At 44.0% G+C, this 14596-nt stretch overlaps 1 protein-coding gene across 4 annotated transcripts in view; it reads right to left on the minus strand.

Annotated features, from left to right (window-relative positions):
• RALGAPA2 (Ral GTPase activating protein catalytic subunit alpha 2) overlaps positions 1 to 14596 on the minus strand; it is a 97050-nt gene that overhangs the window by 60773 nt on the left and 21681 nt on the right. For 3 of the 4 annotated variants that reach the window (XR_007905435.1, XM_051792910.1, XM_051792912.1), the window contains exons 9-24: positions 13988 to 14187; positions 13014 to 13235; positions 12164 to 12337; positions 11142 to 11279; positions 10607 to 10755; positions 10095 to 10206; positions 9652 to 9889; positions 8950 to 9114; positions 7661 to 7801; positions 6581 to 6718; positions 5973 to 6067; positions 5070 to 5160; positions 4745 to 4927; positions 4109 to 4302; positions 3504 to 3602; positions 3110 to 3265 (exon numbers count right to left, since the gene is read on the minus strand). Coding sequence is in view for 3 of the 4 variants with exons in the window: in XM_051792910.1 (XP_051648870.1) it covers positions 3110 to 3265; positions 3504 to 3602; positions 4109 to 4302; positions 4745 to 4927; positions 5070 to 5160; positions 5973 to 6067; positions 6581 to 6718; positions 7661 to 7801; positions 8950 to 9114; positions 9652 to 9889; positions 10095 to 10206; positions 10607 to 10755; positions 11142 to 11279; positions 12164 to 12337; positions 13014 to 13235; positions 13988 to 14187 (2495 nt within the window). In the remaining variant the exon portion in view is untranslated. The remainder of the gene's footprint in view (positions 1 to 3109; positions 3266 to 3503; positions 3603 to 4108; positions 4303 to 4744; positions 4928 to 5069; positions 5161 to 5972; positions 6068 to 6580; positions 6719 to 7660; positions 7802 to 8949; positions 9115 to 9651; positions 9890 to 10094; positions 10207 to 10606; positions 10756 to 11141; positions 11280 to 12163; positions 12338 to 13013; positions 13236 to 13987; positions 14188 to 14596) is intronic. The other variant, XM_051792911.1, reaches the window with a different exon arrangement.

Raw genomic sequence — 14596 nt, forward strand, 5'->3', positions numbered from 1 at the left:
AAGAAATGACACTGAACAGCTGAGGGTCTGAAAGCTGAAAAGGCATTGCAAACCTGCTGCCTCTTTTGCAGAGGTAGCACCTCCCCTGCACTGCGCTCTCCTCTCAGACTGAGAGTGGAAACTTGGACAGAAACAAGGTGGCATCACAAAACCCCACAGGATTCAAGGAGAAAACCCCCAGCAATCTCAGAGGATGATTTAAGTGCTAGAAGGACCAGACCTGAGGAATCACAGTTATCTCAACAGCTGCTTTTCTGAGAAGGGGGCTGAGTAGTGCTCGTAGCTTTCTGGGATTGTGTTTTGGTCCTTTGGTTCTTCAGCAAAAAGGAGGAAGCTATGGAGTGAGGAGATGCTTAGGGACTTTTTCAGGTAAATGAAGCAAAAACTACTGCTACAGTAAGCAGCCAGTAGCAATAATAAAAGAGCAATAATAAAATACATTTCCTTTTCCAGTTCAGGTATTTGTGAAATTTGTGCATTGCAGTGTTAGATTTTGGGTTAATCTAAAAAGCTGTACTTACTGTCCGAATCAAAAGACACGGATAGCAGTCCCTGAAATGGGAATTTTCCAGCCATCAGGCTCACCTGGCAGCAGAAGGCAGCTATGCCTACCCAAACTGCAACAGGCTATCCCTTGGTATCCCTAAAAACCACATCCCAGAAATATTTCCTGATTTTCAATAATCCTGAGGAACTGAAACAGCTGTAGGTAAACAACTGCCACTAACCCCAAATGTGGCAGTGAACATCCAAACTGTTTCCTTCGTGCTGGAGGTCAGGGAGGCAAGGTTGTGAACCTCAGTGAGCTTCATTCATCAAAAACCAGGAAAAGCCCGTGGCTCCCTCCAGCAGCAGAGCAATGCCTGTGAGGAGCAGGGCAGGAGGGAAGCACCACCCGCAGATGGTCCCTTGCCCCCTGACCTCGGGCCCCTCCCTGGCTGGAGGCAATCCCAGCTCCAGACTGGGGCTCAAAATGATGCAATGGCTTCTCCCACCTGGAAAGGTGATGCAATTCTTGCAGGGAATTGTTCACTTCTCCAGGTGTTTGTTGTCAGACGCTTCCACATGGACAAATTAGCTGCAGCTCATTACCCCGCCGTCTCCTCTGCTGAGCTAATTGCTATGTCCTGAACTCAGAGTGCCACGGGAGCCTCCTCTAAAATACACCCTCACACTGCTCTTTTCTGCACCCCATGAGACCAGGCTGCAAAGTTAGGCTGCACTTGCTGGGAATAAGATTGCATTCATTTATAACACACTCAAAAATGCATTATTTTGTTTTTCTCTCAACACCAAAAGCTACACAATACAGCAGAAATCTCCTACATTTATGTCTTTAAGCAAGGAGTGAAAAAAGAAATATATTTAAAAAGCCACTTCTGATGCAAACCAAAACACTGAAAATCGTATTCAGGTCAAAGAAGTTTCTGACTGTAATATTTTTAATTATGTAGCCACCTAAGAAGCTGTTCTGAAGTAGTCAAGGTGACTTCCTGGAGCTGGGCTGTCAGTGGTTTCCCCCATAAACGCTAAAAGTCGCACCAGTGATCCACACAGAAGGGAAATTCCTCCATGAGCCGCCTCCTCCCCCCTTCCTTCTGTGCATATTACTTGAAAGTGAGAAATTCATGTCTGTGCTTAGCAAACAAAACCAATCTGTGCTAAAAAAATCTGCACCAAAGTTTATTTTGGTTTGCACTAACTGGAATCCTGGAAACCATACTGGGATCCATATTCCAGCAATCCTGGGCCCTCTGTTAAATCAGGGTCCCACTAGTCTCAGCACCCAGGAAGCACCTCGGTGCCAATCCTCCTGGAAATACAGGAGCAGGTGTGAGGGTCCTGCCTCCTACCAACAGGCTGCTCCAACGCTCTGCGAGTTAACTCCTCGCCCAGCTCCATAGCTCAGGAAAACAAAACGGGAAGGACAGTCACACACGAGCAAACCTTAGTCAAGTGTGCCACCAAGAGGCGACACAGCAAACCCCAGTGAGGAGGGAGAACAAAGAGCAGCAGCAAAACATGCAGGAAAGCCTGGAGCAACGTGCAGAGTCGGGGCTGCCTCTGCTGCTGCCCCTTCTCTGGCTTGGGCTGTGCCTCTGCACAGTGTGCTGGGGCTGGTGGGAGAGCATTTATTGCTGGGGGGGTTCAGGTCAGGGCTCAGACCCCAGCGGGTGGTACCAGTCTCTTGTAGGGACTGAGGGGACTCTGCTGGATCTGACCTGAGTGAGATGGAAGCGGAAGGAGCTGTTGGTCCCTCTCAGGTGACACACAGAGTGCCAAAAAGGGGAGTTCCCACTACACTTCCATTTTTCCCTGTTTGTGCTTTGGAAATGGTGTTTTTTTCCTAAGTTGCAGCAGCAGCTGGGACTCCTGGGATTTTCCAGAAGAAAAACCTTTCCTTTCAATTCTTATCTATTTAAAAGGAAGATTTTCCAAACACTTTAACACCTTAGGATGGCAACTGAGGGGCAAGAGTCTGGTAACAATTCATTCTTTCTCTCTTCCATCTCAGAAATAACCAAACCTGTCTGGTTTCCTAAAGGCACCAGCAATAATTCCCAGGGTTTCCCAAGGGTCCCTGTGCCCTCTGCTGCCATTTCCAGCACAGCTTCAGCCCTTGCTCTCACTCCTACAGCAATAAAAACATGGAAATGTTTGTAGATACTTTCTATTTTATCTAAAGATATTTCTTGCAGTTTTTATGAGCATTGAGCTGTTTCTGTGGCCCAATAGTCATCTGACAGCTCAGTGGATTAAGTATTTTCCTCACCTCATACTGAATACTTTATTCTAACTAGTTTAGGCTAACCCAGGACACAGGGACTTGAAACAACATTTATCCACAGAATTCGAATGTTTCGGGAGCACCTCTTGGTTACAGTGGTACAATAACCTTCTGTCTCAGTTCTCCCTTCAGCCCCCCTGGCACCAGCTCGGGAGAGCTGGGATGACCCTTCTAAATACTCCCCAAAGGACTCATCTTGAAGAGGGAAAGTCTGGAGGGGACAGCATTAATTCTGGTTCTGTTTTTGTTCTGAGGATGTCCTTGCAAGCCATGGCACAGGGCATTCCAAAGGGCATGCTGAGAGCAATAACACTTTTTTACCTGGTCCTCGCTGGTCAAGCCGAGGCGCATCACGAAGTAGAAGTGGACGAGGAAGTCGGAGTTGGGCAGCACGTCCTGGCGCCGGGTCATCATGGCACAGAGCAGCCGGAACGCCTGCAGCTTGCCCTCCTTGTACTCGCTGGGCAGCGTGGCTGCCTGCAGACACACACACCTGGGGTTAACCCTGGCCCCTCGGGAGCCAGCTAACACAGAGCTGCCCCTCCAGCGGCTCTTCCAGAAAGCAAAGCTGCTCTGTGTGTTTATAAACAGATATTCGGGTCCAAAGAGCCTCTGGAGGACGTTTGTTGTCTTAGCCGGCAGTGATTGTAAACATCGAAAATAACGCAACTGAACACACACCAGGAAACGTGTGAGAATTTTAGAACTAACTTACCTTGAACAGCCACGATGCAAATATCCTGAGAGGAGGGATTAGGATGGGAGGAGAGGGAGTCGACTGATTGTCCACACTGATAGCGAGGTTGTCCCTTATCTGAGGGTTTTAAAGGAAGAGTGTTAAGAAAACTGACAGCTTACTTTTTAATGTTCTCTATATCATACTATTACATTTAAATCTTATTATATTTATGTTCAGGCACTATGCCCTGCACTATACAGAGTTCCTACTTCAGCCAAAGTTGGAAACCTTTTTTATGGTGCTGCTCCCCAGCCAAGGAAATGTTACCAGTTTGGGTCACACTGTGGGCCTTTACACAAATACCAACACCTGTGGTATTCTGTTCTATACTTCTATTTTCTTTGCTACTCTTTCCTCACCCCATTTAAGGGAACCATTTAAATTCTCTTGTCGCTGGACAGGATCATGCTGTATTAGGTACAGGGACTAGAAACCAAACAAGAGCAGTTTCTTTTATGACAGAACCCTCCCATGCCATGCTCATGCTCCAGATGCTAACACTGAATCGTATTTAATAATATTTATTAATAATTTTTACAATATAAGAGAAGTCACTAGCATTACCTGTAAGCATCACATACCTTTGCAAGTTTATACCACAGCTCGTAAAGGTATCCAAAAACTTTTGCATGGATTTTAGGTGACTGTATCTTGTTCACATCTCCAAGAATTCCCAAGATCCTCCTCCATAACACAGCAGCAGAATCAGGATGCCAACCAATAAGGCTTCCACCAGCAATTATACTGCAGTCATCAGCAAGGAATTCACTACTGTCTGTAAATGTAAAATGTTCCATTTCCACAAATTAGAAATGCTGTGTAAGCATAAATTGGTCAATAAAACAGGAACTTCAGTCCTTCTAACCATCTTCCATCTCAAAACAATTCTCTCCCTCAAATCTCTTTTTCATTGCTCGAGCTGCACCCGATTCAAAGAAAAACATGGCAGAAAATGGAGGCAGAGGGGCTTCATATCACAGTGCCACAGAGCAGGGCAGTTCCAGATCAGACTGTCCACATTCCAGGGGATTTTCAAGCAGGGAGGCAAAATGCAGTTCCATGGAACATTCATGTGCCCTGAGAGATGTATTCAGTCAGAACCCGGCTTTTATTTCTATTTCTCAATATATATAACTCAATTACTGTAACCCAACCAGGCCATATAAACCTCTCCCGACGCAGAGCCAGGCTGGCCCCGAGCCCCGTGGGTGCAGTACCTGTGAGGTTGGCAGGCTCCGAGGGGCTGAGCTGCAGCCAGCGCGGGGCAGTGGGATCCACACACAGCTCTGCGGCCGCTGCGGGGTCGGGATCGGGATCGTCCTCGGCCGCCTGCCAGGGCAGCAGCGCGATGTCCACGTCGGCCCCGCAGCCCAGGGACGCGTCGCTGCTCACGCTCTCACCTGCACAGCACAGGGCACAGCGTGGGCCAGGGGCCACAGCAGCACCATGACAACAGTGGCTGCTGCCTCTGCCACAACCACGGTTGGCATGTTGAGTTCAGCTGCTACACTTGACAAAAATACTGTGTTTCTCGGAACTCACTTTTTTCTCTGTCTCTGTAATTCCCCTGGGGTGGTTGAAAGTCTGCTTTCAGATCTAATTCAGCTGTACTACTGCTCCTTCGTATTAGCACCTGCCGAGAAAAACAGTCATCTCAGCTTGTTACAGTTCTGAGAACTACATCACATTTTAGCAAATCTGACACACAGAGAGTTATTAGAAATTAATTACAACTCAGCCAAGATATTCTCATGGATATTCAGACTACTCAACTGTCTGTAAGTGTCTCTGGGAAAACACACTTTCCATGCCAGTCTTCATCCTCCCTTTCTTAACCTCAGTTTACACACCAACAACCAGGACCTTTTACTTATGTTTTTCAACACATCTGAAATAATTCAAAACTTTATAAAGCATCCAAAAATCTTTCAGCTTTCATATTTCAAAGAGGTACAGCCTGAGTCATTTATTGTTTTGGCTGCTCATTCAAGAGTTGCCATTAAAAATGTATGAAGTTTGCCTGTCCTAATGTCAATTCACACAAACATCTGCCATGCACGGCTGGTGATAAACCTGCACTGAAGAGAAGCATTTTCCCCAGTACTTTAAACCATCAAACATTTATTCCAGTGTACTGTAGCTCTATAATAGCCATGAATTATTTATATCTTAAAAGTTATGAACTTCTTGTTGACGTTTAATACTTTAAAAGAGCACAAAAGTCTTGCAGAAAACTAGAACTACATAAACCTGCAGAAGCAGCTGACGAGATCAGGAGACACAAAGTGCCCACACCGAGCAGTGTAATTAGCAGTTACAGCTCAGTTCCAGACTCTGTGCCAGAAATGTGATTAATGATTTTTCACACTTTCACTTCCAAGAGTTTCTAAATGCTAAAAGGTATCTGATCTGGAAAAACAATAATCGCTTTCTGTTTTGCCTTACTTGCTCAGCTTCATCCTCCTTCTTTGCATGTCCCTTGTTTTCCTGAACTGATTTGGAGTCTGAAGTTGAATTATGAGAACTTCCAGCCTTTTTACCTAGAAATTGTAGAAAGCAAACAAGAATTATAGACATTTGTGGTACCAAACTACATAGCAATCATATCAAGATTTCAGTGACATGTCTCATATTTATAGCTAAGGGAGGCAATACAACATTCATATGGGATACAAGATGTTTTGAAAAATTCTTTAGAAGCATAACAGACTTACACAAGAGGAACAGAACTCGACTTGCAGCTTAAATACATTAAATTTAAATGCAAGTCAGGTGAAAAAAAGTTGAGTTATATATGAAAATGCATACATTCAGGTTTCATTTTTATCCTCCCTGCTTTATAAAAGATCATGTCCTGCAGTCCTGGTCTTGAATGTCTTAAAAACAGTTCTTTCAATAAGATACCAACAACGTATTTACTAAGAAAATAAGATGAAAATCATTTTAGAGGAGAGCTGGAAACCAAAATAAATAAGAGCAGCATTTATGAGACTGAACAAGTCTCAACGCTTTCTCTCCAGAAGTGCACTATTGCTGCATTTTACCAAAATTACCTTGAAAAAAATCAGATGGAATCTGATCTGCAATATCTGAAGTGCTGCTACTTCGAGTCAGCTGCTGCTCTTGGTCTGCAAATGGGCCCACAGCTTCTGTTCCTTCTGAATTTTCCAGCTGTTGAGATTCTTCAACTTCTGTTGATTTAATTAAAACACAAAATATTTGCAGGAGCTCAGGATTATACACATGTCTACATGTGTGAACTCCCTGCCTAAGAAAGTTCTATGAAATAGTCACCCTTGCAAATATTTAAAATTCCTAAGTTTTACAAGTTATAATTAAAGTTTTTTAAAATATCCTTAGGGAAGTTTCAAAGTTTAGAGGCAGATGCACAAGAGAGGCATGAAAATTTCAATGAGAAAATAATCTGACATGCTGGGGAAGGAGCAACAGGAACTTTTGGGATTACGGAGTAACACAGTGCTTTTAGAAATGCATTTCTGTTGGCATTAGGGGGAAAAAAAAAAAAACAAAAACCAAACAAAGAAACCAGTAACACTCAAATGTGTTCCCATCCAGCAGTGTGCAAGTTTAAATACTGCTTTACTACTTAATAAACACTGCAAGTGTTTCAGAAAGTTATCTCACAGAGACACAGGCACAAAAGCTAATGCTTCTGGTATTTATTGACCTTAGAGTATCAATGTTGACTTGAAATTACTTACAGAAACAAATAAAGCAATCAATGTAATTCACGAACTGGAACAATTTCAGTGTTCCCCTCCAAGACAACTTGAGAGGAAAACACACCAAACAGAGCAGGAATCCCTACAGAGCCATAAAAGCATCACACACAAAACTGTCCTTCTCTTGCTACTGCAGCTAATGCCCTGGGTAGGACTCAGGAGTCAGAAATCCCTCCCAGGAAGAGAAATTTGGGAAATTTTACTTTAGTTACTAGGGAATATTAATCTAATTGCAATTGATGGTAATCTTTAATATTAAAATGAACAAAAACTGTATTGCCTGCAGTGCTACAGACTGAGAAGAATCAACTGGACAGAAAGGGAACAGACAGACAGCAGTTCAAAAATATAAAGAACACTGATATAAAAGATGACTTTAAAGTACAGTACCTGACAGTCTGTGAGAGCAAGAAGTGTAAGAGAGACCAGGGAAGAGAGAGCTCACAGTGTGAAGCAGAAGAGGTACACTTTTAGTAGCTGGCAAAGCCTCATAAAGATGGACACAGTTGCTGATAGACTGGCTTCGCTTAGCTTCCAGGAAAAAATAAAGCAATAATTATGTCAGACAAAGGAATGAAATATTTGGGTTCTAAATGTCAAACACAATGCTTTGGGATAAAAAAAAAAAAACCAGCGGTTTTCCCCACAAGATGTAAGTTAATAAAGTGCAACTGCATCTCTCACATTGAAATGGCAATAACCAGGGATTTCTGAATCACAGCAAGTGTGGAAGTGCCTTTAATTTGAACACACACAACTAAGAAAAGTCCTGGATCGACACTTCCCTACTGCTCTGGTGGGACATCAAGGGGAGAAATGCAGCAGCAGAGCAGAGAATCCTCCCCTGGAGCACACACTGGGATCTGCTGAGTTTGAAAATAAAACAGACTTAGAGAAGGAACTGACTCTGTCGCTGAAGTGTCCTGTGATCCCAGCTGAAGGCTCCGGCTCAGTTACGGAGCCTGGAGCCACAAACCACACTGAATGTCCTTCCAGTTCTCCTGGTAAGGACCACAACCAGCTGGGAACCAGGGAGGGAGCTGTGCAGCCAAACAGCTCCAGCTCCTGAGCATTTCTGTGGAGAGCTGGGATCCACAGCCCAGTGAACTGGCACACAGGAGGATGCTACCATGAAACAAAGAGAGGCCAGGTTCAGGCTGCTGAAATGCTTGAACAAACAGGGACCTGGTCCATCTCTGGGGTCTCCAACATTCCCCCAGCATGCCTTACCCCAGTCTCCCTTCTCCTGCTTTCCTTTTTCCTTTTGAGAGAAAAACCTCATCATGGTAAGAAAAAGAGAGAAAATAAAGCAACTATGAAAGGATAAAATTGTTTATTAAATACCTGCATTACTATGTGTTATCTGTTATGTGACTGATGGTAATATATGCTTTCTTATGAATTGATAAAAATAGCAATGTACTTCTTTACAGAAATCCCTAACATGCACAAGTCTAACTTGCAATTCAATGTCCTGTAGCTAAAAGCTTACATTTCGAATTCCCAAAATATTTTGACTCCATGTCTCCCACTGGTCAAGACATCCAGATGCAGGCACACAACACCTGTTTGTGGAGGTAATTATTAAGTTGCTTTTGGCAGCAGCCACACCTCAAAGGCAGCTATAAAACTTGTGTTCCTGAGTGTAGGGCTACAAAAGCACTTAGTTATGGTCTAACCTGTCGCTCTCTGACGAACAATATTTCGGGCTTTCTCAACTCCAGGGGCCCCAGAGGTTGTAGCGCTTCTGAACCTCATTGGCTCCACGACTTCAGGATGACTCTTCCAGCTTAATGAAAAAGATCTTCCCACTACTGCTGTCTTCTGAGGCTCTAAAATGCCACCTTAGGACAAAGAACACAACATTCTCTGGCACCAGATGCTTTGGCACATATTTTTGCTGATGGATGAATGGACTCAGGCATGACAAATACTAATACTTTAAACAACACAGATGAATTTTTACTATTAATAAAAACCAATGGGAACTTCAACTCTGTGCCTCAATTTCAAGGTGGCGTGTAAGTGCAGCTAAAAAACCGTAAATAATAAAGTTTATTAATAACACATGGAAAGGAATTTTTACAGAGATGCCTGTGACATTCTGTAGCACAGGAAACCACCTTTCATTTCTGCTACACAGAAAGCACTGACTTGAAGCACATACTCAAACCTGCCAAACAGCTACCCATCTACTCCCGATCCCAACTACCTCTCCTCCTCAATGAAGGATGACAACACAGAAATCCAAAGTGCTTCACACTTGATTAAACAGGTTCTTACGTTAGATTAGGTAGCATTTAATGTTAAATTAATTTTAAAAATTAAACTTTAAATATTTAAGTTGTTTGATACAAAAAGCACCAAGCACACAGACTGACCTTTCCCCCTCTGCTTTTTCTCCTTCTGTTCACTGAGCTTGTCCAAGGGGAGGTTGGTCATTTCCACGCCGTACACGGTCCTGGCCAGCACTGCTGTCAGGGAGTCCATGATGTTGGCCCACTCGTTGATGAGCTCCTCCCAGTCCGTCAGGGAGGACAGGACGCTGAGCAGCTCATCCCACAGCTCCCGAGAGATGTAAACGCTCAGGTTCGCTCTGATCCAAGCCACAATGAGGGTCTGAGGGAAAACACACAAGTGGCCCTTCAGGCAGGTCTGACAAATGAATTCAGCACAGTTTACAAAAGAATTACTTGTAAAACAGGAAAAAAATCCTCCTTCCCAGTAATACAAGCAGGTTTCACAGCACTGTGCAACAGCACTTAGCTAAAACCACGGGCAATCCTGATGAGCAAACACAAACCAAGCAGCCCCACTCACTCACTCGGAACAGCAACCCAGCCATGCTCTGGGCAAATGTGTCCTTTGGCTGGTTTTCTTTCGGCTTCTGCATCACAGCTTCTGTTATTCTGAGGAGTATCTGTAGCATCTGTTCCCTGGTTCCAAAACAAAATTGCACATTTGTTCACATGTTCTACTAATTGTACTTGTTCATTAATTCTCCAGCAAGCCTCATTTATTGAGAATACGGTCACGCTTTGGACTTCACAGATCATCTGCAAAATAACCCTAGCCATTGGCTGTGGACTGTAAAGAGCTCATTTTTCAGGTGAAGTTAGGAATGGAAAGACCAGCCAGAACCTTGAAGTGATGCAGTACAAGGATGCAGGCTCAGCAGGTTCTGCAATCTCTCATATCAGCTCAGAGGCAAGTCTCAAACATAACTTAGGTAGCAAGGTCTGCCCCTGAGAAAGCCAGTCTGTTCCCTACCAAAAACTGTCCCAGAAAGTTTAAATGTTGATAACTTTCTCTTAAATGATGCCACGTAAAGTTTACCATGTCTTCTTATTCATTGACAGCTCCATTATCATGCGCCTGAAGATACTGAGAACAGCTTTGCAAGCATCCACTTGCTCCTTCAGCAGCACCGGGACCTCAGTGCACGGCTCCAACAGGAAAACATTCGCCGAGTTTGTCAGGAACACCTTCAACACAGGCATTGACGCTCCATTTACACAGTGTCAGCAAGGAAAACAGTCAAGACTTACAATAAAATACTTGTCCTCCTCTAGTTAAACATTTCCCTTTCCTCAGGAAAGTTCCATGTTTTACCCATCACTTTGTTTTTCTACATCATTCCAGCGAGCAGCCACGTGACATCACAGACCCCCCCAAGGCAGACAGGGCTCAGTATGGGGCTTGTGGATGCCTCTTCTGTTTGGGCAGGCAAGAGGACATTCCTCCAGCCACTCATTTCCTGCCATTATATGTTTGGACACCTCTTTTCCTTTGTCCCAGAGACTCTAAGGTGATTTGCAGTGTAAGTTACACGAGCAGGGAAGTTACAGCGTCCCCTTCCCACCCAGCACACCTGTAATGCAGCCTGGGCTCCAGCTTTCACATCTCTGTCCTCATCTTCCAGCACACATCCCCTGCTCACAGCGCTGGTGAAGGAGTACGTCCTGCCCCAGCTGGAGGAGCGCTTGTGCCCGGAGTGCTCCGAGGAAAGCTGCCACAAACACAGCCCAGTCAGGGACAGAGAAGAAAGGAACGTGTCCACATGGATCAAAACCATTTAAAAGGTCAACAGCGGAAAAGGGGGAACTGTCATGACCTACATTCATTTCCTTGAGGAATTACTATCTATTATTTTTTAATTTCTGAACAAACAGGCTGTATATGGAATTTAAAGGCTCATAAAAGTTTCAAAAGGCACGTTATTTACAATATTTTACATCATGTTTTGTAGTCACTGATTGTAGTAACACTTAAATTTAAAGTCTGGCAAAACTCTAAATCCTCTACAAAAATAAGCTGCTGAAACCTTGTAATCCTCACTAGGATTTACAACTCAAACTTCTTCTTCAGTATAACAAAACATCCCTTTAAACAGCATCAATAGCGTCAAAGAACTTTTACTGACGCTTCAAAGCAGTGTATTAAAAAGATGATGCACAGAAATAGCAGCTACACTTTAATTTCCTAGACTAAGGTATTCGATTGCACATATTTCATCCAGTAAATATAAGTTAGTACCCACTGTCAAAGTCTCAAGTAACTACCACCAGAAGGCAATAGTCCTCCCTGCCCAGGCAGCAGACAGGCCATTTCAGCACTGCAGAACCTGGCAGCGTTTGTGTCTCCCTGTCATGTTTGTACACACAGGGAATAACCACAAATGGTGTTTCCCAAACCAGCTGCAATCCTGCCCTGCACTCCCTAAGTGCTACTGAACACTCAGTAACTATTTAAATTGTGAGTACTTAAATAAAAGCATTTTTTAACCTTTATTCCCCACACATTTTTAACTGTTACTCCTTTACAAAGTGAGGTGAAAACTTAAGCCCTGCATTGCAGGTGGACAGAACAAAGTAAGGAACAGGGATACCATACATGTTTACCGTCTGTTTGCACTGAGGAGTCTTCCAGGTGGACAACAGCATCCTGGCTGTCCTCCTTTTTGTCTGGCTCCTCCATGAACACGGGCTTCTCTTGCAGTATCCACTTCTGATACACCTTCACCACTTTCCGCGTTGCAGATACATCAGAAGGTGGTAACAAAAAAGCCTAAAATGAAAAGTTCACTGATTTTACTCTATGTAGGACATGGATGTGATGCACATAAACACCCCATACTGCTCATCTTTGCTCACTGCAATTTTGGAAATCAAGACAATGAGTTTATTTGCAACACGCTACTCCAGATGTGTATCTGGGAATCATTCTGGGAAGATGTTCTCCCTGAAGGCTTACACAGCCCAGGCTGGCTGCTACCCCATACCTCTGCAGGTCTTAGGAGACCAAAAAAAGTATAATAGTGACAAAAGACCTTTGCACTGCAGGGAAATCAATGTCTGAAAATGTCATCTGGTACCAAAAAAAGCATATTTTGCCAATTAAAAAAATTATATTGATGTGCATTACGTAAGTACTGAAATAGATGTAAATATACTTTTCATACTAAAAAGCAGTCCCTTTGAATTATGAGTAGATTACCACTCTCCCTGATCAACAGGATCCAACTCTACAGCATTTCCTATTCCCAGTTTAGCTGCAAACCCATTCCAAAGGTATTGCTCAGGCCAGAGAGCCTTTGCATCCCACAGCACAACAACATAAAAGGGTCTGGTGTGATCAGCATCACGTTTGCCCAGTTACCAGCCACCAGCCTCTCCGTTCTCCTCACAAGGACGGCCCTTCTGTTAAAAATGACACCCGCAGCACAAGCAGCCCGGGCAGTGACCTGTCGGAAGACCTCGTTGACGAAGTTGACGTAGCCGCGGGTGGAGAGCAGGATCCTCTGCACCATGTCGTAGACGCCGCGGTGCTGCTCGTCCACGCTGCACAGGCTGGAGTTGCTGAGCCTCCTGTCGGACAGGGTGCTGCTGTTGGAGTGGCTCCCGTCCTGCTCCTGCGCCGCGCCGCCCTCCAGCTCTGCCGCCTTGTCCTGGCTCACCCCCACCGTCTGCACGGAGCAAACACACCCCATGGAACGGCTGGAACAGCACCCACCAAAGCTCTGGGATGCTCAGGCAGAGCTCGGGATACCAGTGTACTGCCTGGCACAAACCCTGGGATCCAGCAGTCAGGCAGAGCTGTTTTCAGTTACTGCTGGATCCAAGGAGGAATCTGGTCTTGTCCTCCACAAGCTGTACACTTCCTATGGGCCAGAGTAGCTGGCTGACTTGTGCACTTCAAAGAGCAGGGCTGCAGTGGTGGGAGTGGAGGAAGGCACAGACAGGACACTGGAGAGTCTCTTAAGAGAAAAAGCATCTGTTTCTCTAAAATTCAGTGGGAAGTCCCTAATCCTAGAGAAGTCTCAACCAGCAGTTTGAAAGCTAAATACTTCTCTAATATCTCTTTGTAAACAGCTGCTATAACCAAGATGAAAACAAAACAGCTTTTGAAGTCACTGGGAGATGGTCCATGGCACAACTAAGTATGACAGTTTACAGAGTAAATTCCAGAAGTCTAAATATAATACTGCTGAAGCTGGTAATACAACAAGCTATGAGGAAAATAAACTCCTAGTGAATTACTGAAGGGCTTTGCTTGGAGATTCCCTCCTCCATCAAAGGAAAAGAAAATCAAATAAGTACCTACATCATTTATTCACTATGGGGTAGCATTTCTTTGTGCTTCAGTTGTCAGTGCAGTGAGATCATCCTGCAAGGTTAGCATGTACATAAGAAAAGAGAGGCAATCTCCAAAGCTCACCTGAATAATTTTAGGGAGCACTTCTCCTCCATTTTTGGTGTTCTGAACAGCAGTTAAGTATTTCTTTTCAAGGAAGAAGGTAACAAGCCACTTAATAAAAACAACTCGAGCTGCCATATACGGGATTTTTGTGCTATAGACACTTTCATTGTTTCGTGTTGCAGTGACATACACTGGCCTTGGCCTGATATCAGGAATATCTGGTAAGAGAAAAAGGACACATAGAAAGAAAATGTAATCTTAAAAACTGTAACAGCTTCCAAACTCTGGTTAAACGTATTGAACACGTCACCAGCATTTTCTCCCTGTGAAATAACAGATGCAATGACTGACTGCTTTTATTGTATTAATGCTTATATTCTATCATAACTTTTCACTCCTAAAGAACACAGAGAACATAACAGCACAGATTTCCCCAGAGGTTATCACTTGTATCACACAAAACAAAGGAAAGGGAAAGAAAAGGGTTGCAAAAAGAAGGGCAAAATCTGAACTAGATAACTCCTCCTGCTACAATGTAAGTTCATTTTATCACTTTCACAGAGTGCCTTTAACAAAGTGCAGACAGAAAGAGAAGATGGCTGTGGAACACTCAATAGTGCAAAGATG

Source organism: Manacus candei, unplaced genomic scaffold (assembly GCF_025592945.1).
Source record: "Manacus candei isolate 608988 ecotype Guabito, Panama unplaced genomic scaffold, ASM2559294v1 h1tg000035l, whole genome shotgun sequence".
Taxonomy (NCBI): domain Eukaryota; kingdom Metazoa; phylum Chordata; class Aves; order Passeriformes; family Pipridae; genus Manacus; species Manacus candei.